The 25,803-nt window shown below is 41.5% G+C and overlaps 3 protein-coding genes across 4 annotated transcripts in view; 2 read left to right on the plus strand and 1 right to left on the minus strand.

Moving 5' to 3' along the window:
* The window catches only part of LOC124868604 (pannexin-1-like), an 8,448-nt gene extending 4,195 nt beyond the window's left edge, over nucleotides 1-4,253 (plus strand). Inside the window, exons 2-5 of the mRNA XM_047366036.1 lie at nucleotides 687-808; nucleotides 1,089-1,288; nucleotides 2,605-3,106; nucleotides 3,185-4,253. Coding sequence (XP_047221992.1) covers nucleotides 687-808; nucleotides 1,089-1,288; nucleotides 2,605-3,106; nucleotides 3,185-3,337 — 977 coding nt within the window. The 3' untranslated portion in view covers nucleotides 3,338-4,253. The remainder of the gene's footprint in view (nucleotides 1-686; nucleotides 809-1,088; nucleotides 1,289-2,604; nucleotides 3,107-3,184) is intronic.
* A 709-nt stretch (nucleotides 4,254-4,962) lies between these two features.
* LOC124868905 (nuclear distribution protein nudE homolog 1-like) lies at nucleotides 4,963-12,995 on the plus strand. Its single transcript, XM_047366547.1, has 9 exons — nucleotides 4,963-5,111; nucleotides 5,435-5,525; nucleotides 5,606-5,759; nucleotides 7,334-7,482; nucleotides 9,163-9,299; nucleotides 11,530-11,706; nucleotides 11,797-11,882; nucleotides 11,966-12,114; nucleotides 12,211-12,995. Exons 1-9 carry the CDS (start codon nucleotides 5,093-5,095, stop codon nucleotides 12,302-12,304), a joined length of 1,056 nt encoding a protein of 351 aa, XP_047222503.1. The 5' UTR covers nucleotides 4,963-5,092; the 3' UTR covers nucleotides 12,305-12,995.
* Nucleotides 12,996-16,434: 3,439 nt separating this feature from the next.
* myh11a (myosin, heavy chain 11a, smooth muscle) overlaps nucleotides 16,435-25,803 on the minus strand; it is a 39,290-nt gene continuing 29,921 nt past the window's right edge. For both annotated transcript variants that reach the window (XM_047366546.1, XM_047366545.1), the window contains 16 exons: nucleotides 25,226-25,438; nucleotides 24,973-25,117; nucleotides 24,689-24,895; nucleotides 24,446-24,550; nucleotides 24,190-24,342; nucleotides 23,845-24,093; nucleotides 23,404-23,616; nucleotides 23,105-23,317; nucleotides 22,839-23,000; nucleotides 21,316-21,444; nucleotides 21,140-21,228; nucleotides 20,930-21,053; nucleotides 20,635-20,843; nucleotides 20,290-20,398; nucleotides 19,214-19,386; nucleotides 16,435-17,394 (listed from right to left, as the gene is read on the minus strand). In XM_047366546.1, the coding sequence (XP_047222502.1) occupies nucleotides 17,265-17,394; nucleotides 19,214-19,386; nucleotides 20,290-20,398; nucleotides 20,635-20,843; nucleotides 20,930-21,053; nucleotides 21,140-21,228; nucleotides 21,316-21,444; nucleotides 22,839-23,000; nucleotides 23,105-23,317; nucleotides 23,404-23,616; nucleotides 23,845-24,093; nucleotides 24,190-24,342; nucleotides 24,446-24,550; nucleotides 24,689-24,895; nucleotides 24,973-25,117; nucleotides 25,226-25,438 (2,623 nt within the window). In that variant the 3' untranslated portion in view covers nucleotides 16,435-17,264. The remainder of the gene's footprint in view (nucleotides 17,395-19,213; nucleotides 19,387-20,289; nucleotides 20,399-20,634; nucleotides 20,844-20,929; nucleotides 21,054-21,139; nucleotides 21,229-21,315; nucleotides 21,445-22,838; nucleotides 23,001-23,104; nucleotides 23,318-23,403; nucleotides 23,617-23,844; nucleotides 24,094-24,189; nucleotides 24,343-24,445; nucleotides 24,551-24,688; nucleotides 24,896-24,972; nucleotides 25,118-25,225; nucleotides 25,439-25,803) is intronic.

The raw sequence follows: 25,803 nt of genomic DNA on the forward strand, positions 1-25,803 counted from the left end.
GCATGGATGGATGCGTGAATGGATGGATGGATGGATGTATGGATGCATGAAAGGATGGATGGATGGATGCATGGATGGATGGATGTGTGAATGGATGGATGGATGCATGAAAGGATGGATGGATGGATGGATGGATGCGTGAATGGATGGATGGATGGATGGATGCATGGATGGATGGATGGATGGATGCATGGATGGATGGATGGATGCATGGATGGATGGATGCATGGATGGATGGATGGATGCATGGATGGATGGATGGATGCATGGATGGATGGATGGATGCATGGATGGATGCGTGAATGGATGGATGGATGGATTTTCCTTACTCTGTTTTCCATACTTACCCAGACACGGAAAATGCTTACATAATATTCTACTCCACTCTAGTTTTAAGCAAGAAAATTGAAGGGCATTCATAATTATTTGTTAAAAAGGGACCTGGGCCTATGTTTGGAACACCCATGGATCTGCCATCTTATTAACATGGGCAGTCTAAATCCAGATATGAGAATATCTGGGTCACTAATTGTAAGGACTAAGAATGCTGCAAACAGCTCACTAAGAAATCAGGCCATGAGTGCAAAAGAGGCGAGTCTGACAAAAATGCAATGAGTTTGGTTTAAAAGATTAAATAAAGAAAACCAAATGCCCACATGCTCTGATTCGCTGCTTTATTCTCTCAGGGACTCAGATCAGCTGCTTTGCTCCCACCAACTTTTCCTGGAAACAAGCTGCATATGTGGACTCTTTCTGTTGGGCTGCGGTGCAGGACCAGGCTGACAGTTCAACACTTTGGCTGCACAAGGTACTGTGTTGAGGGGGTGGGACGATGTAAGATTTGGCCCAATAAACTGACACAAATATATGGGACATGGTTATTACAGAATGTATTCTGAGCTATTACATCCTTCAAACACCTTCAAAGACCTCAAACTAACGCGATGTTTAGATATACCTCATTTTATGTGACTGGTTAGGGTTAAATAAATCCAATAATTTATAAAAATCAAATCAAAATCCAAATGGAATTACTTGCTGTTTTATTTAAACTTATGCTCCTGTTCTGTTTTCTCTGACACCCTCAGTTCTTTCCCTATGTCCTTCTCCTAATTGCCGTCCTGATGTCGGTTCCTGCCGTGATCTGGCGTTTTTCTGCAGCTCCACACCTCTCGTCTGACCTCAGCTTCATCTTGGAGGAGCTGGATCGATTTTATAACCGCACCCTTAAACTGGCCAAAAATCTGGCATCTTTAGATGACAAGGATGCAGCACAGGACAACCAGAGGTATGAATAGCAAAAGTGTTTATACCCCTCGATAATCACAAACATCAGTGTATGCATCAGTACTACATGGTTGTGTAGTCGAAGAAAAATTATACATGTTATTGTTTGCAAATAATAACCTGAAATGCAAGGTGTGGATTGCATATAGTTATATAGTTCCTCTGAGTCAATAGTTTGTTGAACTACTTTTTACTGCAATTACAGCTGGAAGTCTTTTGGGGTATTTGTACATGTAGACTGAAACGTTTGCCCTATCGTTTTTCAATATAGCTCAATCTCAGTTGGTTTGCATGGAAAGTGCCAGCAACAACCTTTAAGTCTTTCCACAGATCATCAAGTGTTTTACAGCCTTTAGCAGGTTCTTTTTCCAGCATTGTTCTGTATTTAGCTCCATCCACCTTTATGTCAAGTCCGACCTGCTTCCCTGTCCCTGTTGAAAAAAAGTATTCCCACAGCATGATGCTGCCACCACCATGTTTTTGATGATGGGGAAGCTGTGTTTAAGGTATTGTGCCCATACTGCATTTCAATTTCATTCTAATGATCAATTAGGTGACTTCAGACGGCAGTTAGTTTAACTTCTTTTTATTCAAAAGAATCAAAGTAGCAGTGGCTGAATACATATTCCACCTTTTTTATTTAGCAAAACAATTTTTCATTGGTTTGCAAGAGTATTACCCTGCTGAACACAAGGTTTAGTTTTGGTCTCATTGTCTTTCAACAATTGCGTTGTTTTTGCCATTAGTCCATAAAGGTGAAATTTGTGGGGTGCACAGCTAACAGTGATCCTGCCAATAGATTATCGTACCTGAGCTGCAGATCTATGTTGCTCCTCCAGAGATACAACAGGCCCCTTGGTTGATTCTCTGATTAATGGTCTCCTCATTTAACATTTCTGTTTAAGTGGACGGCCTTGTTGTGGTAGGTTTGCAGTTGTGCCGTTCACGTTATTTTTGGATGACTAGGTTCAACTGGACTGGCTATCAGAAAAAAGGGGGTTGAATATATATACAAGCCACTTTTTTCAGATTTTTTTGTGAAACAAAAGTAAAACCATTTATTATTTTCCTACCACTTCACAGTTATGCTGTCGTCTCTGTTCATCTGTCACATAAATGTCCAATAAAATCAAGTTTTTAGTTGTAACACGATAAAATACAAAGATGTTCAAGGAACACTTGTCAAGGAAAGCACTGTGTATAAATAGATATACTATACAGTTGTCACTGTTACTGTGTCCTGTTTTGTTTATTCATTATATGTAATGCATACTTTAGTCATATCCTTCATGTAGATGTGCCTTCTTCCTGCTGCAGTGCTTTGGAGCTGACTGAGGGCTGCTTTAAATACCCTCTTGTGGAACAGTATCTAAAGACCAAGCGCTCCTCCTGCAGCCTCGTGGCCAAGTACATGGCCTGTCGAGGCCTGACGCTGCTCACCCTCTTGCTGGCATGCCTCTACCTCACCTACTACATCTTTCTGGCTTCGCTCATTGACGAGTTCCCCTGCGACCTGCGGACAGGAGTGCTGAAGAACGACAGCGCGGTGCCATCCGCTGTTCAGTGCAAGCTGGTAGCAGTGGGCGTCTTTAGGCTGCTCAGCTACATCAACCTGTGCGTGTACGTGCTTCTTGCTCCTCTGGTGGTGTACGCGGCTCTGGGACCGGCACGGCAGAGCTCAGGCTTCCTCCGGCCCTATGAGTTGCTGCCTGGATTTGGTGCTCTGGGCGAAGTTAAACCCGTCTATAACGACCTCAGCATCTACCTGTTGTTCCTGAAGGAGAACCTGAGTGAACTCAAGTCCTTTAAGTGTCTGCAGGTGAGTCCTCACACAGCTATTATTAGTTGCTGTGGATTTGCTTTTCTTTCACAAATCATTTATATTTCTCATGAACAGGTGCTGGAGTTGTTGCAGCAGACTGGTGATGAGGGGTTTGACACAATGTGCCTTCTGCAAACTCTGGGTCAGGTCAAAACTGACGTGTTGGACAGTCACAAGATGTGCTCCAGCAAGAACATCGATGAGACGAATAAGCCTAAAGATACATGAAACTGATATAAGATGGATTGTTGCTCTTATTTAGAAGCTTTAAGGTTTATTTTGGACTGGTGGGTAAGAGTTTAGTTTAGGTTTTGTGATTTCTGCCCTCAGATCAGACTATCTTGTTTCTGAATGATGAAGAGGTGAGGAAGAGAAGAACTGGAGGAGAACCTGTGCACTTCTTTTCATCTAGGAGGCTGGATGAGTAGATTTAGATCAGTGTAAGAGGAAAGTGCTGATTTTCTGTATAGTTTGACCAAACTAAGGTTTAGTTCCCATGTGGGTAATTTCTTATACAAGACAATTCCAAGGACAGATACATTGGGTTTAGTTTAGGGTCTGTTGCTGATCTTGTATCTTTTAGAAAATGAATGTATTGTGATAACACACTACTATACATAGAATCAAAATAATCTTCTTTAAACCAAGATGGCCATATTGTTTGTGCTGGAGAAAGCCTTTAACAAACATTAAAGACTTCGTGTACAAGGAGCAGCATGTTGGTATACATGCTTGCTTTGACAGAAATAAGCCTGCTGATCATTTTAGGGGAAATCTGCACTTTTTGCATGTTTTATTTATGCCTGGATGGCTCTCATCCCCTGCATGTACAGCTTAGCAGTGAACGCTGAATTGACTGTGGTAAAAAACATGCTCTGCAAACATGTGGGTTAAGAGAAACAGTTACTGCATTTACAGAAGGGTTGAGCGTGTGACAAAAGGGAACCAACAATAAAGCGAGAGCGACACCCCGCTGCTGCAGTCAAGATGACCACATTTTCTTCAGGATGATAAAATGCCAGATTGGAAACTTCTTAGGCTTGAGGAGCTTGTATATGAGGAAGCTTTTGTAAGTTACATCTCAGCCAACTTTGTACTAACAGATATTTATTGGGTAAAATAAAAGTACTTGTAATCACAAGAACTGACAGCCATTAATGTGTGTGATGTTGTTTGCACGGAGAGTTCACAAAATCTGTTTTTCTGATTTAGTTAGAATGGCAGATTGATGAAAGCTGCCCTGTCCTCACAAACACTTTCCCATTAGTTAACAAGAGGGTTATTCAAATGGTGCTACCAAGTCATTTTGTGGTATGGCTGACTCAAGCCAAACCATTTTTTTTTATCTCCTCTTAACGTTGCAATTAATTACACTTCATTTGATCACTCCACAATGCAAACTGGACCAAATACATATTGCCACCATAAAAAGTATGGAATAAAGTCTATAAAAAGTAATGTTTCTCTTAGTCTGAAACATCTGGCCATCGGACAGCCTAAGTGAAAATACTTTTAATGTATATGACTCAAACTAATACACCTAAATCAAGCTTATTTATAGTTTCAATACTGTTTTTCCTTGAAATAACTCTGCTATATAGTTACAATATAGTTATATGATTACTATATAGTTATTTTTAATTTATTTATTACCTTTATACATTGGCAAAAACTATATTATGTGATAATTTATAGTGTAATAAAGAAAAACGGTACTTTCACCTTTGCACTTGTTTGAATTTCCTAACCGGCATTACTCATCTCGATTCGAGGAGGTTTCGTAACCCTAATATGATTGGTTAATGTCAACTTTACGTCATTTGCCTTATCCAATAGCTTCAAAGGAACGAACGTTCGTTTGTATTTGATTGGAGAGTTCGGTGCTGCGTTAACGTAAATGGAGATTAGTTAGTGTGAGTCCGCTGAATCCCTAAAAGCTAATCCTTATATTGATAAGCAGTCCTTTATCTGTAGCATGTGTTGATGTTCCAGACGTATACAGGTGAGTCTGGTCTGTTTGGGTTTAGTATAGCGAGGTGATCGCATAATGTGGTCTGTTCAGTTAGCTATCACTGTTAGCTTAATGTAGCTACACGTTAAAACCATACATTCTTCTATTCCTCTGGTAATAACTTCTTTATAAATTCACGAATATACACAGAAAATGCAAATTTTATTTATTTTTATCCGTGACTACTGTGACAACATCCACATTGCTACCGGTGTTATCTAGCCTAGTTAGCATGTGCTAACGAGCGGTTTTGGGGACGCTAGCTAACGGCGACATTAAAGGCTGAAATTTCTTGCATTTCATTATTAATCCAGCGGACATGTTAGAGCCAACAGCACACTCCTTTTCATCCCTGAAGGAGGAGCTGGAGTTCTGGAAAGAGCAAGCACAAAAACACCAGCAAAGGTAACCCACCCAGGTGTATTAGGACGTGGTTCTGTGTTTCCAGCTGTTTTGGGTGAAGTTAAAAACGTTTTCGTCATCAGGGCGGATGAGGCTCAGGAAGAGCTGCAGGAATTCCAGCAGATGAGTCGAGACTATGAAGCAGAGCTGGAAACGGAGTTAAAGCAGTGTGAGGGTCGAAACAAAGAGCTGCTGCTGGACAACAACAGACTTCGTGTGGAACTAGAAAGTATAAAGGTACGTTGTTAATGACTTCTATACACCATGTCACACCTTCTACTCAAAATACAGAACAGATATGAAACTCTTTGTTGTTATTTTGTGTTTCATACAACAGTACCTCGTTAGTATTAATATTACCTTGCACTTTTCCACATGTTACATCCATAAACTTCAGTGTATTATTTTAGGGTGTATGCCACAGACCCACACAAATTAGTGCAGAATAAGTTGTTTTTATTGTTTTTATTTTATGTTGTTTGTACAAATCTGAAAATAAATGTGTATTTTTTTTCCCATCCCAATCTCTTTAACCTGATACCCCTAAAATGAATCCCAGTGCAGCCATAGATGATCTTCAGAAGTCCCCCAAATAGTAAATATAGTCAACCTGTAGTTTAACCAGTTTAAATCCAGCTTTCTGTTAATACCTCTGAGGTTTTGTTAGAGAACAAACACCATCATGAAGACCAACGAACACAATAGACAGGTCAGAAGCAGGGTTAGGTAATCAATCCACGATCCAAAAAATTAAAAGAAGAATCTAGCAAGACTAGGCTATCCACCTAAAATGTTTCTAAACTGAAAGTCCAGGTAAGGAGAGCATTAATCAGTCAAGCAGCTATTAGTCGCAGACTGTACAAATCTGGCCTTTATGGAAGACTGGCAAGAAAAGTGAATGAAACCCCTAAGAAGTCATATTTGTTGGTTGCAACAATCCCTGTAAGGGACACAGCAAATGTGTGGAAGAAGACGTTTTCTCATGTTGGACCAAAATTGATTTTTGGCATGCATACAAAAACCTAAACACACCATTCCCACACAGAAACATGGTGGTGGCATCAACATGCTGTGGGAATGTTTTTCTTTAGCAGGGAGAGGGAAGCTAGTCGGACCTGATGGGAAGATGGATACAGCTGAATACAGGAAAGTCATTGTAGAAAACCTGCTAGCAGCTGCAAAGCACTTGCCACTGAGGCAGAGGTTAGAATGGCCCTTTCAAAGAGCAGACCTAAAGGATAATCTGTGGAAAGACTTGAAAATGTATATTTACAGATGCTTCCCATTAAATCTGACTGAGCTGGAGCTGTTTTGCAAAGAAGAATAGTCAGAAATTAAATTCTCTGGATTTTAAAGCTGGTAGAGACGTAAACCAAAAGACTTTTTACTGGAATGGCAGCATTCAGTTGGTTTACAAAGTACTGATTCAGGTGGGCTAGATACAAGTACACTCCACACATTTCAGATCTGTGTTTGTAGAAAGATTTTAAAACCCATGCACTGTTTTTCTTCCACTTTTTTATAATTATGCTCTACTATGAGTTGGTCCATCACTTAAAATCCAAATAAACTACATAAATTAATGGGTGGAATGTAAAAATATGTGAAAAAGTTTATGGTTATGAATACATTTGCAATGCACTGTAGGTAAGAGGAAGCTAATGGAAGAAATAAAAGTCACAGTTGTAAGGTTATATTCAAACCATCACTGAGCCACACTCCTCATTAATACATGATACAAGCCGTATCGATTGACCTATAACCTTGTGAAGCTGGAGATGTCAGCTGATTTGTCTGCATGCCGTCTGCAGGAGAAATTCGAGGCGCAGCATTCAGAAGCCTTCAGGCACATCTCAACACTAGAGGAAGATCTGGCAGAGACCAAGGCAGTCAGAGACCATCTGCAGAAGTATATCAGAGAGTTAGAACAGTCCAACGATGACCTGGAGAGGACTAAAAGGTCTGTGGATTTTTGGGGGATTTATGTCATTATTGTACAAATTACTTGTTCCATATGTTATATATTTATACTGTTCTCTTACTCTTATTTGTTTAATTTTGATCTTCTGTTTAAAGATGATCATCAGTGTTCTAGGGTATAAATCAGAATCAGAAAAGCTTTATTGCCAAGTACGTTTTTGGACATACAAGGAATTTGTTTTGGCGTAGTCGGTGCAATACAATACAAATTAAACAGTATAAACATATCTACAATATAATATAAATATATGTGCACAGTTTTAAGTGAGTGAGAGTAAATATAGAGCAGCATAAGATGCAAGAACAATACAACAGTGCAGGTGATCATTGTGCAAGTAAAGCAGGAGTCCAAGCTGAGCGTTAATGTAACGCATAGAGTTGCAGGTTACAAGTGTCCTGTCAGCAAAAAAAGGGGGGTGTGGGTGAAAAGGAAGAATGTCAAGGTGGTTTCCGGGCTTTGTTAACCAGGCTGGTGGCAGATGGGAAAAAACTGTTCTTGTGGCGTGAGGTTTTAGTCCGGATGGACCGCAGCCTCCTGCCAGAGGGGAGAGTCTCAAAGAGTCTGTGACCGGGGTGGGAGGGATCAGCCAGAATCTTCCCTGCCCGCTTCAGGGTCCTGGAGGTGTACAGTTCCTGGAGCGACAGTAGACTGCAGCCAATCACCTTCTCAGCAGACCGAATGACACGCTGCAGCCTGCCCTTATCCTTGGCTGTAGCAGCGGCGTACCAGATGGTGATGGAGGAGGTGAGGATGGACTCAATGATGGCTGTGTAGAAGTGCACCATCATAGTCTTTGGCAGGTTGAATTTCTTCAGCTGCCGCAGGAAGAACATCCTCTGCTGGGCTTTCTTGATGAGGGAGCTGATGTTTGGCTCCCACTTGAGATCCTGGGAGATGATGGTTCCCAGGAAGCGGAAAGATTCCACAGTGTCAATTGTGGAGTCACAGAGGGTGATGGGGGCAGGTGGGGCTGGGTTCTGCCTGAAGTTCACAACCATCTCCACTGTCTTTAGAGCGTTGAGCTCAAGGCTGTTCTGGCTGCACCAGTCCAACAGATGGTCCACCTCCCATCTGTATGCGGACTCGTCACCATCAGAGATGAGTCCGATCAGGGTGGTGTCGTCCGCAAACTTCAGAAGCTTGACAGACTGGTGACTGGAGGTGCAGCTGTTGGTGTACAGGGAGAAGAGCAGAGGAGAGAGAACACAGCCTTGGGGGGAACCGGTGCTGATGGTCAGGGAGTCAAAGACGTGCTTCCCCAGCCTCACGCGCTGCTTCCTGTCAGACAGGAAGTCAGTGATCCACCTGCAGGTGGAGTCGGGCACACTCAGCTGGGAGAGCTTCTCCTGTAGCAGAACTGGGACGATGGTGTTGAATCATGGTGGGTAAAGAGGGTAAAAGGAGCCGTGTTTGGGATAATTTATCACAGATGAATTTTTAGGACAGGTCAAGGAACACTGGAGAATTTGCTAAAAATGGGTGCTGCAGAGACGGTTTTTTCTTGGTTTCTATCGTTTAAAGTAAGTACAGCATCTTAAATGTTGTTTGTGTGTAAAATGTGTCTAAACCTGCTTTAAAAACACATACTCATTACCTATCTATGTGATAAACGTAACGGGTGAAGCTAACTTCTTTTGAACTGTGCTTTGTGTGGCCCAGGGCTACCATCATGTCCCTGGAGGACTTTGAGCAACGCATGAACCAGGTCATCGAGAGGAACGCTTTTCTGGAAAGTGAGCTGGACGAGAAGGAGAACCTGCTGGAGTCTGTTCAGAGGCTCAAGGATGAAGCCAGAGGTATGCCGACTCATGACGCTTGAGTCAGTTTTAGTGTCTTATCTTCTTACATGGTCTGACACCTTGTTCCTTTCAAGAGTCTGGTAGTTCAACTGCAAATTAAGAGCCAGTAGCAAACAACTATTAGCTTGACTGGGGATGAGTCTCTCCCGGTTGACTGGAAACCTTTTCTTTGTATTTGTTAGATTTTTATATACAGGTCCTTCTCAAAATATTAGCATATTGTGATAAAGTTCATTATTTTCCATAATGTCATGATGAAAATTTAACATTCATATATTTTAGATTCATTGCACACTAACTGAAACATTTCAGGTCTTTTATTGTCTTAATAAGGATGATTGTGGCATACAGCTCATGAAAACCCAAAATTCCTATCTCACAAAATTAGCATATCATTAAAAGGGTCTCTAAACGAGCTATGAACCTAATCATCTGAATCAACGAGTTAACTCTAAACACCTGCAAAAGATTCCTGAGGCCTTTAAAACTCCCAGCCTGGTTCATCACTCAAAACCCCAATCATGGGTAAGACTGCCGACCTGACTGCTGTCCAGAAGGCCACTATTGACACCCTCAAGCAAGAGGGTAAGACACAGAAAGACATTTCTGAATGAATAGGCTGTTCCCAGAGTGCTGTATCAAGGCACCTCAGTGGGAAGTCTGTGGGAAGGAAAAAGTGTGGCAGAAAACGCTGCACAACGAGAAGAGGTGACCGGACCCTGAGGAAGATTGTGGAGAAGGGCCGATTCCAGACCTTGGGGGACCTGCGGAAGCAGTGGACTGAGTCTGGAGTAGAAACATCCAGAGCCACCGTGCACAGGCGTGTGCAGGAAATGGGCTACAGGTGCCGCATTCCCCAGGTCAAGCCACTTTTGAACCAGAAACAGCGGCAGAAGCGCCTGACCTGGGCTACAGAGAAGCAGCACTGGACTGTTGCTCAGTGGTCCAAAGTACTTTTTTCGGATGAAAGCAAATTCTGCATGTCATTTGGAAATCAAGGTGCCAAAGTCTGGAGGAAGACTGGGGAGAAGGAAATGCCAAAATGCCAGAAGTCCAGTGTCAAGTACCCACAGTCAGTGATGGTCTGGGGTGCCGTGTCAGCTGCTGGTGTTGGTCCACTGTGTTTTATCAAGGGCAGGGTCAATGCAGCTAGCTATCAGGAGATTTTGGAGCACTTCATGCTTCCATCTGCTGAAAAGCTTTATGGAGATGAAGATTTCATTTTTCAGCACGACCTGGCACCTGCTCACAGTGCCAAAACCACTGGTAAATGGTTTACTGACCATGGTATCACTGTGCTCAATTGGCCTGCCAACTCTCCTGACCTGAACCCCATAGAGAATCTGTGGGATATTGTGAAGAGAACGTTGAGAGACTCAAGACCCAACACTCTGGATGAGCTAAAGGCCGCTATCGAAGCATCCTGGGCCTCCATAAGACCTCAGCAGTGCCACAGGCTGATTGCCTCCATGCCACGCCGCATTGAAGCAGTCATTTCTGCCAAAGGATTCCCGACCAAGTATTGAGTGCATAACTGTACATGATTATTTGAAGGTTGACGTTTTTTGTATTAAAAACACTTTTCTTTTATTGGTCGGATGAAATATGCTAATTTTGTGAGATAGGAATTTTGGGTTTTCATGAGCTGTATGCCAAAATCATCCATATTAAGACAATAAAAGACCTGAAATATTTCAGTTAGTGTGCAATGAATCTAAAATATATGAATGTTAAATTTTCATCATGACATTATGGAAAATAATGAACTTTATCACAATATGCTAATATTTTGAGAAGGACCTGTATATTCAGGCCTTGATGCTTTCAGTTTTTTTTACTTCACTTTGTCCAGCCTGTTTCTATTATTCAAATATTAGCCGTAGAAGTTGGCAGTTTGAAAGAAAAAGGTGTAAAGTATGTCATGGGCTAGCCTAGCACTGCTTTAGCCATGTCTTTGATGTCGACATTTTTGTCAGGCTACAGATCCTGTGCCGCACAGGCCGTGTAGCTGCAGATAAAAGGAAAATCAGTAAAAAAAAAAAACCATAATGTTTTAGGTCAGTCGTGCTTTTTCATGTAATGTCCTTCTGATATTTTATTCTTCAACACACACATATTTTAGAACTGATTGTTTTACCATCAGGTGGGGATGCAGTACATCCAAAATATTGGAAATTATGAGTGAGCACAGATGTACACATACACTGACTCGCTTTGTTTCCATCAGACCTTCGCCAGGAGCTGGCTGTCCGTCAGAAGGAGAGACGACCGTCCAGCAGCCTGGGCAAAGACTCGGATCGGTCCGAAATACTGTGCTCCTCCTCGCCGAACCCCTCCATCCCCATCATGCCTTCCAAACCTGTGGGCTCATACATGACGCCCCCTGCCAGCAGCATCCGTAGGGGTAATAACACAATAAAAACTATGAACTAGGATGACCAGATATTCAGTTTCTTACTTTATGGCCAACAGCTTCTATCTTTTTATTTTTCAGGGGATGGTCTAACAGGAACCCCTCTGACTACATCTGCTAGAATATCTGCACTGAACATTGTTGGGGAGCTGCTGAGAAAAGTTGGGGTATGATTATATAATTTTCTTAAAATATTTTCTTCTTCCTGGGTTTGCATCTTTGCCCTGACTCTTTTTGTAATTGCCATCAGAATTTGGAGTCAAAGCTGGCGTCCTGTCGGGACTTTGTCTACGACACGTCTGTGAACAGACCAGCACTTCCTGCCAGCCCATGCAGTCCTACAGATGTAGGTCCTGAGGTCCAAGCCAGCAGCTTCAGCCCTCCTCCTCAATACGACAGGTTAGACGGATGATGTGCAGGAGGAACTTTATGGGAACCAAGTCTTGTTTTGCTTGCGTAAAGACTTCTCATGATCAGATGTCACTTGTCTTTCAGTTTGGTGAAGCGGTTAGAGTTTGGACCAGCTCCTCCAAGAGGGGTCTCCCACGGTCTCCAGTCTCCTCAGGGAGGGGTCAAGATCCTGCTGTAAGATGGTTCACCTACTGTCCTCCTCCTCAAACTACAGAAACAGTACTCTGAGCTCAGCTGTCTTCCCTCGCTCAACTAGTTGAACAGAGAGGGCTCCGTTCTCAGATTAGGAGAAAGCAGAGCGACTCCATCCATCAGTGCATGGACTCCTGCTGCCTTAGGCTAAATATATTATCACAGGAAGCTGCTCCACATTCTTATGCAACCTTAAGGAATGCAGAACCCACCATTCATCTCTTCCACTGTATCTTAGTTGCTGTGTGGTGTCAATGCTTTCTGTGATTAATCAAAGCACACGTTACTCTGACTGAAGCTGCTGCACCTGCCTGTTGACCGCGGCGTACATGAGGAAGAGCGATGGAGCCTCGTACAGGGACCAAGAACCTGAAGTTGGATTTTAGCAAACGTGTTTCTGACCAAACCAAAGCTGTGATAAAACATAAATCGATATAAATCCAAAGGGTGGGGTTTTCTTTATTAAATAAGTAATAATTAAAATCCCCATACTTACCACCCTTGGATTTTGGCCTGGGGTTGGGGAGGGCTTTGTGTGTACTGACGTGCTTTGAGTTTTGGTCCATACAAGCTTCTATACAAGGGCATAAAGCCCCATGGTTGATTTCTCTTTTCCTCTATGCTCTGCGCTCTCCAGCATTATTTAGAAAATAAAATAAAAACAATTTACTGTTGAAGGAAGGGGGTCTGCCTCGTCCCTCTAATAAAACTACCTGGGGAGCCGTGACGTTTCTCTGTCCTCCCTGCTCCTGTGTGCGTCTGCACAGCGCAGCCTTACATCAAGACTTAAATGTGTTTCTCTGCCATAAGTTGGAAACGATATAGTTCCTTTCCCGCCGCGGTAAATTGGTAACTTGTAAACACATAGACTTTTAATAATCTACTACATGTCCTGATTTTCTTATTTATAACCATAAACAAACCATTTTGTATCCATTTATTCTTGTCGGGATTCATGGAAAGGTTCAAATCATGATTACACCCTCTTTCAATTGATTGTGGTTCTGATCCCTGCTGGACCCAGTTGACTCGTTTTGAAATATGCCAAACTAAGACTCCCGATCAAATCCAAATAACTCTAGGTGACCTTCGTCTGGTAGATTAGCTATTGGAGTCACACAACCACATTTCCCTACAGTAGATAGATTTTTTTGTTAAGTTTATTTGTCAACGGTTCTGCAAATTATCCAACAAAAAACCCAAAACTGTAACAATAAAAAAAGGCAAAGGGAATGGCATTCAATTTGAACTATGGAGAAATTTTATTTTGATGTATTTAATGTTTTAAGTTTGGTCTGTCACATGTTTTAGGTAAAGAATATGCCAATAATTGAGAGCTGGTACAACATTCTCATAGATTTGACAGCAAAATATAAATATAAATTCATCTAATTACTTTTATTTCAAACTGAAAAGCAACAATTATTCCTACTGCTGCTAAAATTATATACCATATAAATATACAGTAATGCATATCATTGTTTATGTTCATACATAGATTAAAGGAAAAACCAACAAAAAAACACTTAAATGGAGTTATAGTTTGAGAGCCTATTGCACAAAAGCCAAAACAAATCTCAAACTGACCGTAGCTTGTTAGTTGAGTAGCAGTCATGAGTGACACAGATGCTGCTCATAGCTTGCCTGCTGAAGTTTTTAAACAGCGTTACCTTAAAAACATGAACTTTTTAACTGTATTTCATGAATTTGTATTTATATGAAAGCACAAATAGTTATAGCTGTCAAGCAGATGGTAAATTATTCAAATTATTAAAATTCAGCATAATTAGAGCTGCTGCTACATGGTGCTAAAGTGCTTTCAATGTGAGCCCTGGTATGTGTGGATTAAGCATAAACAGGCATTAGTGGGATGTACATCCCCTGTCTTGGCTGCATTAAGAACAGAGGAGGTTTGAGGCAGATTTGCTGCAACAGTCTACATGGGTACGTATTCCTTATACTTCTAGAAAAGACAGATTAGGTTGTTTGGAAATATTTCTGATCGCAAAAAAACCCAACAATTATGGGGTTGAAAGCCATCGAGTGTGTCCGATCAAACTCACTAAGGTCGCAGCGTTTAAAACACTTTTATATAGAAACAGTCACAACATGTTATACAGTTTTGGTTTAAATCTTTGTGTTAATACTATAAAACTGTGGTTTTACTCATAGTTATCATACAGTGACAACCTCCAGTCCATGCCTAACTGGGAGGAAATACAGCATTGCTGTTTGTAATATTGCTCTGCCTTGTTACTTTTGTGAGGTTTACTTTGTTGACCTAATGATCAAATTATAAAAATCTTTATATCAACAGCCAGTTTTTCCTGCCAGGAATATCCGCTACCTCCTTCCTGCCACTGTGCTGACTCCTTTTTCCACTTTATTTATTTTAATGTGAAAAAAAGTTTTGGGTTTCTGAGTGATACAATTTGCCATCCTGCAGATCCATGTTGTATTTATGCAAAATCTTCAATTTTCGTTACAGATTTTTTAGGCCATAATAGAATTTAAATAGGTACCTATACATGACTGAGTGTAGTGCCTGGGTGCCGATCTGTAGGGAAAAGGGTACAAAACAATATTGCATTTTAACAGGTTTAAGATGAGCACAATTCGTGAGGTTATGTTAGGTATGTAGTCTATATTGGTTGTATTTTTATGGGATACTGTCATTGAGGTAAAGCTTGCTTGTAACAAATTTCTTTTGTTTTTTAGATGTTTCTGGTTTTTCCAAGGTTTCTGCAAGGTTATATCCAACTGAAAACTAATCCTCAGAGTCGGATACTTGTTCATTTGTTCATGCTTTGCTTCTTTCTTGTTTTTGTACATGTATTTTCTTTTATTATTAAAGGGCCACATTTGTTTGATCGAGGAATTTGGGAGTTATGAAGCTGTGATAAAACTACAGGCCAGTAAACCAGTAAGCTCAGTCAAAAGGAATATTTGCTCAGACGTTAAATTTTCTCAAGAGTTCTGCTGTATTTGTGTTAAATTCACCATCAGCTTCTTTGTGTTTATTTAAAAAGGCTTACCTGGAAAATAATATGAATAGTTGAGTAAAACCTCTCGTCTTTAACTCTGAGGAAGATTAGTTTTTTACGGTGGAGGCTTAAATTAAGTGACTTAAAGGCACGCAAGTGGAATGCAAAATTATGTTTATGTTGGTTAAGTTGTCCAGTTTTATTTTTTGGGTTTCATGTAGGTCTTCAACATGGGTGGTTCTAGACAGGGGCCAAGAGGGGCTAGTGCCCCTGTACAACTAGTCCTAGCACATGTTCTGAAGACATAATACCAAATCAATTTCTTATATGTGCTGGCATGGAAACTGTAAGTGATTGGTCCCTAGGACCAATTTTATTTTTTTACCTTTAGTTTTGGTTTAACAATAAATTAAAATTTAAGGTGTTCCACTTCAAGCTTCAACTGTATTGAGATGCCGTCACAGTTTTGATTTCCTAGATCAGGGGTCTTCAAGCAGTGGCTCTCTGGCTCATTTAATATACAAAACGATGAAATATTGGCATTTTTTCATTTGTTTCATTCTTTTGTTCTGTGTCTCCATGAGAAAACTGGCCCCAACGGTAAATTTAGTCTAGAACCGCCACGGACCTTGTAACTTGCTGAAACCACGTCATTTGTTGTCACCACTCTGATCAACAAGCTCATTGAGCAGATAACACTGTTGTATTATTTAAACATCTGTTCTGCGCTGTTGACATGAGAACTGTGTGGGGTGTGTTGTTTTGCTGCTCATCCTCTCTTCGGCTAACTAAAGGTAGACCTGAACCACCTTGTGTTTTATGGGTTTTTTAGCAGCACTTATGTAACTGCTTCCCTGTGTGCCTGATGGAAAACACCAGAGGTGAGTATTTCCAGTCCTGGGGTCAAAGAGTTGTCCTACACAGATGATTCATGTTGTATCATGCAAGTTCTGCAGAATCCAGCTAATGACCCATTTATTTTAAACTGAGGTTTATTCAAAGAGGGAAACATCTAAAACTGGTTCTGAAGGACTGGTACATGCCCACCTTCCATTCAGCCCGGTTGCAGTTGTCCTGAATAAATAACATTGTGAAGTAGTTTCAAGCTTAAAAATCTTTTAAAAAGGACACATTTTTTTTTTAGATCTTTATTTATTGTGCAAGTGGTTTGACAAATAATGCAAATAAAATGTGTCATGTAAACAGCTGATTATATTGACTGAGACTTAATTGGTTTAAAGGTGATTGGAGAACATGTACAGTAAATTTGAACAAATGTAAAATAAAATATAATATAGGTGCTGCCGAGTGCCTGATATCAACATGTGGCTCATGATTGATTTTACAGAAGATGAACCTGGTCTGACCTCTAGTGGGCAGAATCATAAAGGCATCGGCACAGGAAAGGTGCAAATAATGTTAAACAGTGACTTAAAAAAACAAACCTCAGTGTTAAATATGAGTTCAGATATAAAAGTCAGCACTGACGGGATGCAGAAAAACCAAACTGCACATCCGATCTGAACCCGTTTCAGTGCTGCTGGGAAACTAACAGCAGTCGCAGGCAACAGAACGACAGTCGCTGATAGGAGTTACAGGTCTGCTTTAGATTTAACGTAGGTGTTGATTAAAGGCATTTATGTCTGTGTACAAAACATAAGATGAGGAAGAATCAGATATTCAGTGCAGTACAAAAACAGTGTTAGAAACAGCAAATCACACAACAGAGCCACCCAAACAACTCATCTCTGTGAATCTCAAGTCCTTCTGATGGTTTGTGTCAAGAATGTGTATTTCAAAAGAATAAACCATTAACTACTGCAAATGGGAGAAGATATGAAAATATGTTTAGAAGCAACATGAAGGATAGCAAAGCAGGCTTTTGACGTTAACTTTTACATGACAGACATTGCTCCCCCGGGACTTTAACCGCTGTCTATTGATTTGTTTTCCAAATATCTCTTATTCTGAGGACTTTGTCCCATTGAAGTCGTTTTGGGCATCTCCATCCTCCTCCAAGGCATCCTCAACCATCCTTCGGCCTCCACCCGTACGCCGCGTCGTGCTGCTGAAGGAGGGCTCGTTTCCACGCCTAAAATGTCAGGAACGTACCCGCACGAGAAAGACACAAACAAAAACATATCCCACAGTGAGAGAGGTGCGATGGTGTGTGTGTGCTCGTCAGGCTTTGTGTAAAACCCAGTCAGGTGTTGCACACTGCAAGGAGGATCAATGAAATGCAGAATGAACAGGTTGAGCTTCAGTTACTGCTAAAGCACGCCAGTTATCTTTGTAACTCATTTGACTCCTTGCTCAGTAAAATGAGTTTGGTTTTTGACATTCAAACCAAGCACTGAGAGAAAGATGGCCATCAAAAAACAGGAATAATAAGAACTAAATGGTGAAATTTGAGGATTTTTCTTCTGAATTACAAAAACAATGAGCCATATTTCTCTCAGTTAGGCTCAATGGATGAAAGAGGAGCATTTAAGAGTGAGCATGGAAAGATTGTAAATGAATGAGAAATGGTGTTCGGGGAACTTTTAACGCAGAGGTACCTGCTGTGTTACTCCTTAGGCTCAGGGTTGCCTCTGCAATAGAGATGGACAGCATTGTTTTGCTTCTACTCAGCAAATGTGAAAATCATGGATTTAAATATCCAGGAACAGTTTCATAGTGGAGAGTCACTCTTTAGTCAAACTGACCAATTTTAAATTTAAATGCACTCCATTACAATTAAATACAGGAGATCCAAGAGCTGCGTAAACAGCAAAGTTCAATAGTAAACAGCTTCTTGAAAAGGTTTATCCATTTTGTACCCTTTTTAAAATTTGTTTTTATGTCAAATGTTATCTAGAGGAAACCTTTCAAGACATGGATGTCTAAATGAAACTGAATAGACAATATAGGGCACAGTTTTCATATTCTTTGAACTTTTTCCAGTTTTTTCTTGTCACAACCACAAATTTAAATGTATTTTTATTAGAGTTTGTGTCGCAAAGTAAAAAATGAAATGAAAGGATAATAATAAAAGATTTTATTTTTTGAACCGTACGCTTTACTGAAACATTTACGGTTTTATCTGTCCCACTTCACTTTGACACCTGCCTTTGGAAGAAACCTAATTGGTAAATATAGTCCATGTGAGGCCAAAAGTGAAATTTTACCATCTATGTGGCTAAAAACTAACACCACACAACACCCTGAACGCACCGTCCACAAAGTGACACGTGGTGGTGGTATCATGCTGTTGGGACATGGAGGCTGGTCAGAGCTGATGGACGGAGGGCAGTCTTGGAGGCTCAAGAAGAAGACTTAAGACTGGGGAGGAGGTTTAACTTCCACCAGGACAATGACCCTAAACATGCAGCCAGAGCCACAAAGACATGGATAAGATTAAAGCAAACTCATGTGTTAGACTGGCCCAGTCAAAGTCCTGATCCAACGTAGAATCTTTGGTAATACTTGAAAATTGTTCACCTTTGCTCTCCATCCAGTCAGACTGTGCCTGATATAGTTTGCAGAGAGTATAAGACCAAATGTTAGTCTATAAATGTGCAAGGGACCAAACCCAAAAGACACGTTGATATATTTCTAAAAAAGGTGTTTCTACAAAGCATTGGCTCAGACAGAATACACATCTAAGCCACGCTTTTCAGGTTTTTATTTGTAAAAATGCTTAAAGCTTCTTTTTCCTTCCACTTCACCGTAATACTCTACTTTGTGTTCTTTTTGAAACCCAAATAAAATACATTTAAGTCTCTGCTAGTAATGTGACAAAATGTAAAACTATTTCAAGGGCTATGCATATGCTTGCTGTGGAAACCAAAATAGAGCCAATTCCTTCTTTCCACAGTGTTAAGGGCAAAATAAAACCACACGAAAACACGGATAAAAACATGTCACTCTACCTGAGTTTGTTCTTGAGGGAGTTGACTTCACGGCTCATGGCGTCGTTGGCCTCAGTGGCTTCATCCAGCTCCCGCTGCAGCTTCCTGCGTGCAGCGGTGGCACGCTGAGACTCCTCCTCCGACTCCTCCAGCTGCCTCTTCAGCTGCTTCATACGAGTATTTGCCTTCTCTGCCTGATATATTAACAAAAGTGACATCCTGACGTTGCTTTTTATTTGTGTGTAGCTTGCAGGTGTGTGTGAACAAAGCCATGGCAAAAAGACCTCAGCAATGACTTAGAAAGAAGTAAGGCTGCTGCTCATAAATCTGCAGGTTTAAGCTTTAAGTTTTAAAGTCATTTTACAGAGTAAAATAAACCATGAGGATAAGACATTTAGAACAACAGTCCTCACATCTTAACACATTCACCCCGCAGTCACATTGTGAAATGCTCAGAGAACTAGGAAGGCGCCCTGCTGCTCCATCTCAGACCCTGCAGGGCTCCAGTAGCACGTTAACATCAGAGTTCAGAATGATACAAACAGAAAATGACTGAAGTATGACTTGTTTGAAAGAATTGCCTGGTGAAGGTAAATATGTGGCACCCTGACCTCAATTTTAAAAGCAATTTTCTTTGGGCAGATAAAACCAAAGTAGAGTTGTCTGGCAAAAGCTACGACAGCATGTTAGCACCAATACTTCATACCTAATACCAACTGTCAAGCACAGTGGTGGGGGAATAATGATTTGAGCTTGCTTTGCGTTTATGGGAGATAGGCACGATTATTTTGCAACCCTTATTAATGCAGTTCAATTTCACTCAGACAAAAGGTCTCACTTTTAAGAGTGACCTTGTCGTCTGAGTCGACCATCCACCCCTCTGTATACCTTGCTATCCTAGAGTGAGAACTGGGTCTTGCAATATGCTTTAGGGTGCTTCTACAAGCGAATGAATCAAAGGGCATACTTTGATTGTCTCATAACTGCTGATACAGTTATGGAAATATTCTTCCCACAATGATAGATCCTTCATGAAACTTCTTGCTTTTGGATTTTTAAAAAACTTGAATCAGTACAGATTGGTTAGGTGGTTTTACCTGATCTTTATATTGCTCTGACTGTTTTCTTTCATCTTCCAGCTGTATCATCAGGTCTTTGAGCTTCTTGTCCTTCTGGCGCATGCCCTTGACAGAAGCCTGCTTATCTCTAAGACGACACAGACAAGAGATAAAGGTGGTGGTATCCCAAAAAACAAAGAAAAAAAATGATACCCAGTAAGTTAATAGCTTTGTGGGTTAGCGAGTGATTGATATTTTAAAACAGAGGATTACTGCTGTGTGGGATTTTCATCCTTGTTCAAGTCATTTAGGTTGGATCAGTAATAAAATGCAGCCAGCTGGCATGTTTGTAAAAAATACACAAGGTTTTTCTTTGTCCCCAACCTGTTCTCCTGCTCCAGCTGCTCCTCCAGCTGTGCCACCTTAGCCTCCAAGGCAGAGATGGAGGACTTGAACTTGGACTTGACCTGGTTCTCCATCTCCTGCAGCTTGGCCTTCAGCTCCTTATTCTGGCGCTCCATCTGCTGCCGAGCGCTCTCGTTCTTTTGGGAGGTGCTCCGCTCCATCTGCAGCTCGTTGTTCAGCTGCTCCACCTGATGAAAAAACACATCCCGGGTCAAGGTTGAATGCTGGCTGATTCATTACACCGTGGATCGAGCAGTTCATCCGGTTGGGTCACCTGCTGTGCACTTTTCCTCAGTCTGTCGTTGAGGATCTCCATGTTGCCCTGTTCCTCCTCAAGCTCCTCTTCTAACTGCGTTATCTTGGCTTCAAGTCGACGTTTCTCATCCGCCAACGCGGACCTGAAACCATGGATCATGGTAAGAAAATGTCATATCTTCACTTTGTTTTCCTCGCCGGTAAACAAAAGCACAACATTATCACCCACTTTCCAGAAGAGTTGCTTGCCAGCTCATCAGAAAGTTCGTCTCTCTCAGCTTCTGCCTGCTTCCGTGCTCTTTCAGCTGCAGCCAATTCCTGGAAATGGATTTGAGTTGCTTCCAGTTACTAAGAATCCTCTGATTGCACAGAGATTTTTAACTTGTTGGGAATCTATCATATCACCTCCTGCAGCTGCATGAGCTCAGCCTCCAAAGTCTTGGCTTTCCTCTCGCTCTCCTTCGCTGTGGACAGCACCTCCTCCCGCGCAGCATGAGCATCCTCCAGCTCCCTCTGGTAGTCCTTCATTTGGCCCTGGATGCAGAAAAAGAAATAATGAGAACAAGGAGTGACATGTCATATCTTATGGTGATTTGTTGTAGAATATTTACAGTACTAGAGCCAGACAGTCCTAGTGTTGTAGTAACTACAGTTGAAGTTGAGTATACAAGCAAACTGTTCTGGAACTCCTTCCCAGAGAGTTTATATAGTCAAGATCTTAAAAAACCTTCCTTGTAAACATCATTTATGTGAAAAAAACCCAGTTCCTATATGGGGAACCAGCTTCCTACATGGTGCAAAGTGCATTTCAAAAGTATGCCCTTTCTAGCTGTTGAACCCTTGCACCTCTTATCACATTACAACTATAAATTTCTGTTCTGGCCTACTTCATCAAATCTTAATAAAATATGCAAAGTAGAGCAGGAAAAAGGCCACATTCTGAGAACTAGAGCGTGGATTTGTCTTCAGAATCAGACCCCTTTATTCTGAATCCCCTAAATAGCCAAAAACGAGGTACTTTCAGAAGTGATTTAACTAGTAGACAGAGGGCATTTGTGAGTTAATCTCAATAGAAATACACTTGTTCTGAGAAAACTGGAGGAGCATGTCACAATTTCAAGCCTACCAAGACATTGCCATCCATCTACACTGACAGGCCGTGTAATACAGGTAACTTTGGAGGAGCTGTAAAAATCTACAGTCTGGGTAGAAAAAAAATTGTTGATAGGACAACTTCTGGCTGGGCACTCTGCAAATCAGGCCTTTTTGGGACAGCAGCAAGAGGAAAGCTATATTTGAAAGAAAGCCATAAAAAGTCCAATTTGCAGTTTGCCACAAGCCATGTAGGAACACAGCAAATGTGTGGAAGAAGGTACTCTGGTCAGATGAAAACAGCATTCAACTTTTTGGCCTACTTACAAAACACTGTGTTTTGGAAACCTACCTAACACTGCATAGCACCCTTAACCCACCATCCCCACAGTGAAACATGGTGATTGCAGGAACATGTTGTGAGAGTAATTTTCTTCACTAGGGACAGGTCATGTGTTCAGAGTTGATGAGGAGATGGATGGAGCTAAATAGAGGGCAATACTTGAAGAAAACCTGTTTGAGCATATTTTCAACATCCAGCAGGACAACAACCCTAAACATAAAACCTGAGCTGGAATAGTGTAGAACAAGGATATGTATTTGTTTAAATGGCCCAGTCAAAGTCCAAACCTGAATCCATGTGTGAAAATTGATGTTCTCAGATGGTCCCCATCCAATAGCTATTTTGAATTCACTTAAGGTTTGGGTTGTAACATGAAGAATGATGAAGTTCAATACTTAGGAGACACTGTACGCACGTGAACCACATGTAAAAAAAAAAAAATCATAAAAGGTTTCTCTGTGTAGTTTCCGCTCATCCATCCCCTCACTCTCACCTGTAGCTTGCGAAGCTGCTTGATGGCCTCATCTCGTCCCTTATTGGCTGTCTCGATCTGACCCTCCAGATCTTTCATGTCCGTCTCCAGCTTCTTCTTGGCTGCTGCTGCCTGGGCCCTCTGTTTGCGTTCATCTTCCAGCTCCGTCTCCAACTCACGGACCTGCAGTTGGTGTGGATCATTGTTCACCGATTAAGCTTTTCTTAATACAAGCAAAGAAGAAAAACAAAAAAAAGAATCAGTCCCAGTTGGTAATGCCTCTTTACCTGCTTGACAAGCTGCCGCTTCTTCTCCTCTCCCATCTCATCCCTTCCCTGAAGGTCTCTTTCGAACTGGGCCTTCAGGGCCTGCATGTTGACCTCAAGACGCAGCTTGGCATCTTCGGCTGCCTGCAACTCGTCCTCCAGCTCTTCCAGCTGGGTCTTCATCTCCTCCACCTGTGCCTCCAGGCCTCGTTTGGACTTCTCCAACTCGTGCACCTGGCATCAGCATGTTTTCAAATTAACCAGGAGGCTAAAAATGAATGTTGGGCCAAAAGCTACTGACAGATGTTTTAAGAACTAACATTTTTTCCCACATCATCCTTGGAACTGATCAGGTCTTCCATCTCCAGCTTCAGGGCCTTGTTAGCCCTCTCCAGCTCCTCTCTGGTATCTTGGGCCTCCTCCAGAGCCCTTGCCAGTGACAGAGCCTTGGTTTCCTTTTCTCTGGCCTCGGCTTCTGCTCGATCTCTCTCCTCTGCATATTTACTGGAGATGCTCTTCTCCTCAGCCAGCATCTGAAGGTCACAGATGACAAAATCATGTATCTTAAGCCCATCTGAGAGATTTTGTTTAAACATACACATGCATTTTTTAAGCAGTTAAATATCACTTAAATTCTGTGAAATCCAAAACAGGAATTCTAACTTTTAAAATTAATTATATTATTTAGTTAATAATAATTATATTATTTAATATAAACATTAATACAAATTATCAAGATTTTGTTTTCCAGTTAAATTTACTTGATCAAACTTCTTCTGCTTCTTCTCCAGGTTGGACACAATCTGTCTCTGGTTGTCCAGGTCCATCAGTGTGTCCTCCAGCTCCTGCTGCAGGCGGTTCTTGGTCTTCTCCAGCTTATCGTACACTGAGGCCTTCTCTTCGAACTGAGTGTTGGCTGCTTCCAGGTCTCTTTGCAGCCGCTTTTTTCCCTCCTCCAGAAGCTCAATGTTACCGGACATCTCCTCCAGCTTCTTCTTGGCATCTGATAACTGTAAAAACAGCAAAGCTGTGTTGTTTTTCCTCTGTTTTCCATATTGCTTAACTCAACTTGTATGGTTGTGAAAAAAAAAGATGTAAATCTCGACCTGGATGTTGAGAGTGGAAACCTGTCGCTCCACATTCCTCTTGGCCTCCACCTCCTCCTCCAGCTGCTCCTGCAGGCTGGTCTTGTCATCTTCTGCCTGTCGCAGCTTTGTAGAGATCTGCAGTTTCTGACGTGTCTCCTCAGCCAGCAGCTCCTGCAGATATACAGTGTTTCAGAGAGTGACTGCTTTAATGACAAACCTTCTGCATCACAGGACAAAGTTACGTTCAGGGTATTTTTTTGTTTCAGCACATAACCTGTGTATCTTGGAGCTGGGAAGAAAGGCTGGTAACATCTTTGCTCAGCTTGATGTTCTTGCCCTCTGCTTCATTCAGTAAGTTTGTCACACTCTCCAATTCAATCTGCACAGAGAAAAAAATCAATTCTGAGCATTTCTATGTCCTAATACATTGAAATTCCCACTCCATTTCTGTGTTACTAATCATTTAGGAGTAAAAAAAAAAAGAAAAAAAAAGGAGAAGAACAAAAAAATAACTTGCAGTGATCTTGGAGCAGCGCTCTCCTAACTCAGCCTTTTGCTTCTCGCTGTCAGTGAATCGGGCCTGCAGATCCGTCACCTGACCCTCCAATTTCTTCCTCTTGTGCTCCCCGTCCTGTTTGGCCTGAGTAAGTGAGCGCACCTCTATGGTTAATTCAGAGGTTTCCTTCTCCAGAGCCTGTTTAGCCTTTTCCAGATTGGATTTCACCTGAGGAGAAGTTGTGAAAGACATTAGTATCTACTGACAAAAAAGGACAGTTAGTGTGTTATCTGACAAGGGCCTACCCGTTTGGACTGCTCCAGCTGCTCTGTGAGCTCCTCCACAGCTTGGGTGTGTTTCTGTCGCATCTCCTGTACTTGGGCCTCATGTGTGCGGTTCTCCTCATCGATGGCTCTCTTCAGTAAGGTCACCTCTTGTTCTCGTTTGGCTCTGCAGAAGGATGGATGGGCAGCACAGTGCTCATTGTTTTGCAAAAAAGAATTCTTAACTTTATAAAATTCTTCAAATTGTTGTTCATTTCTTTTTAATATAACCAACCTTAATTCTTGTTGAGTGGCAGTTGTGTCCAGAGTGTCTTCTAGCTCTGATTTGAGCGCCTCCAGCTCCTCGCCGAGATCCCGCTTGATCTTCTCCGCCTTGTTCCTGGCCGCTCGCTCTGAGTCGAGGTCCTCCTGCAGGTCGGAGATGTGCCCTTCCAGCTCTCTGATCTTCTTCAGAGCGTTGTTTTTCTGGGCTGTCTCTTCCTCTAACCTAAGAGGATGAAGGGTAAACCTAATGTTAACTAGACCTCAGACAATACGATTACACATTTCATTTTATTGTTATTTTATGTGGCTGGCCAACATAAAGCAGCGCATAACTGGTTGTGGAAGACAAAGGAAAGTTAACACTTAGTAGAACCACGTTTTGCTGCAATCAGCACTACAAGCCTTTTGGGGTATACCCAACATCTAGGGTCTGAAATCTTATTCAACAATGTTCTTTTCAAAATAGCTCAAGCTGGGTCAGTTTTGATGGAAAGCATCTGTGAATATCAAATTTTAGGTTTTAACACATATTCTCCATTACATTTAGGTCTGGACTTTAACTGGTCCATTCTAGTACATGGGTATGCT

Source organism: Girardinichthys multiradiatus, chromosome 5 (assembly GCF_021462225.1).
Source record: "Girardinichthys multiradiatus isolate DD_20200921_A chromosome 5, DD_fGirMul_XY1, whole genome shotgun sequence".
Classification (NCBI taxonomy): domain Eukaryota; kingdom Metazoa; phylum Chordata; class Actinopteri; order Cyprinodontiformes; family Goodeidae; genus Girardinichthys; species Girardinichthys multiradiatus.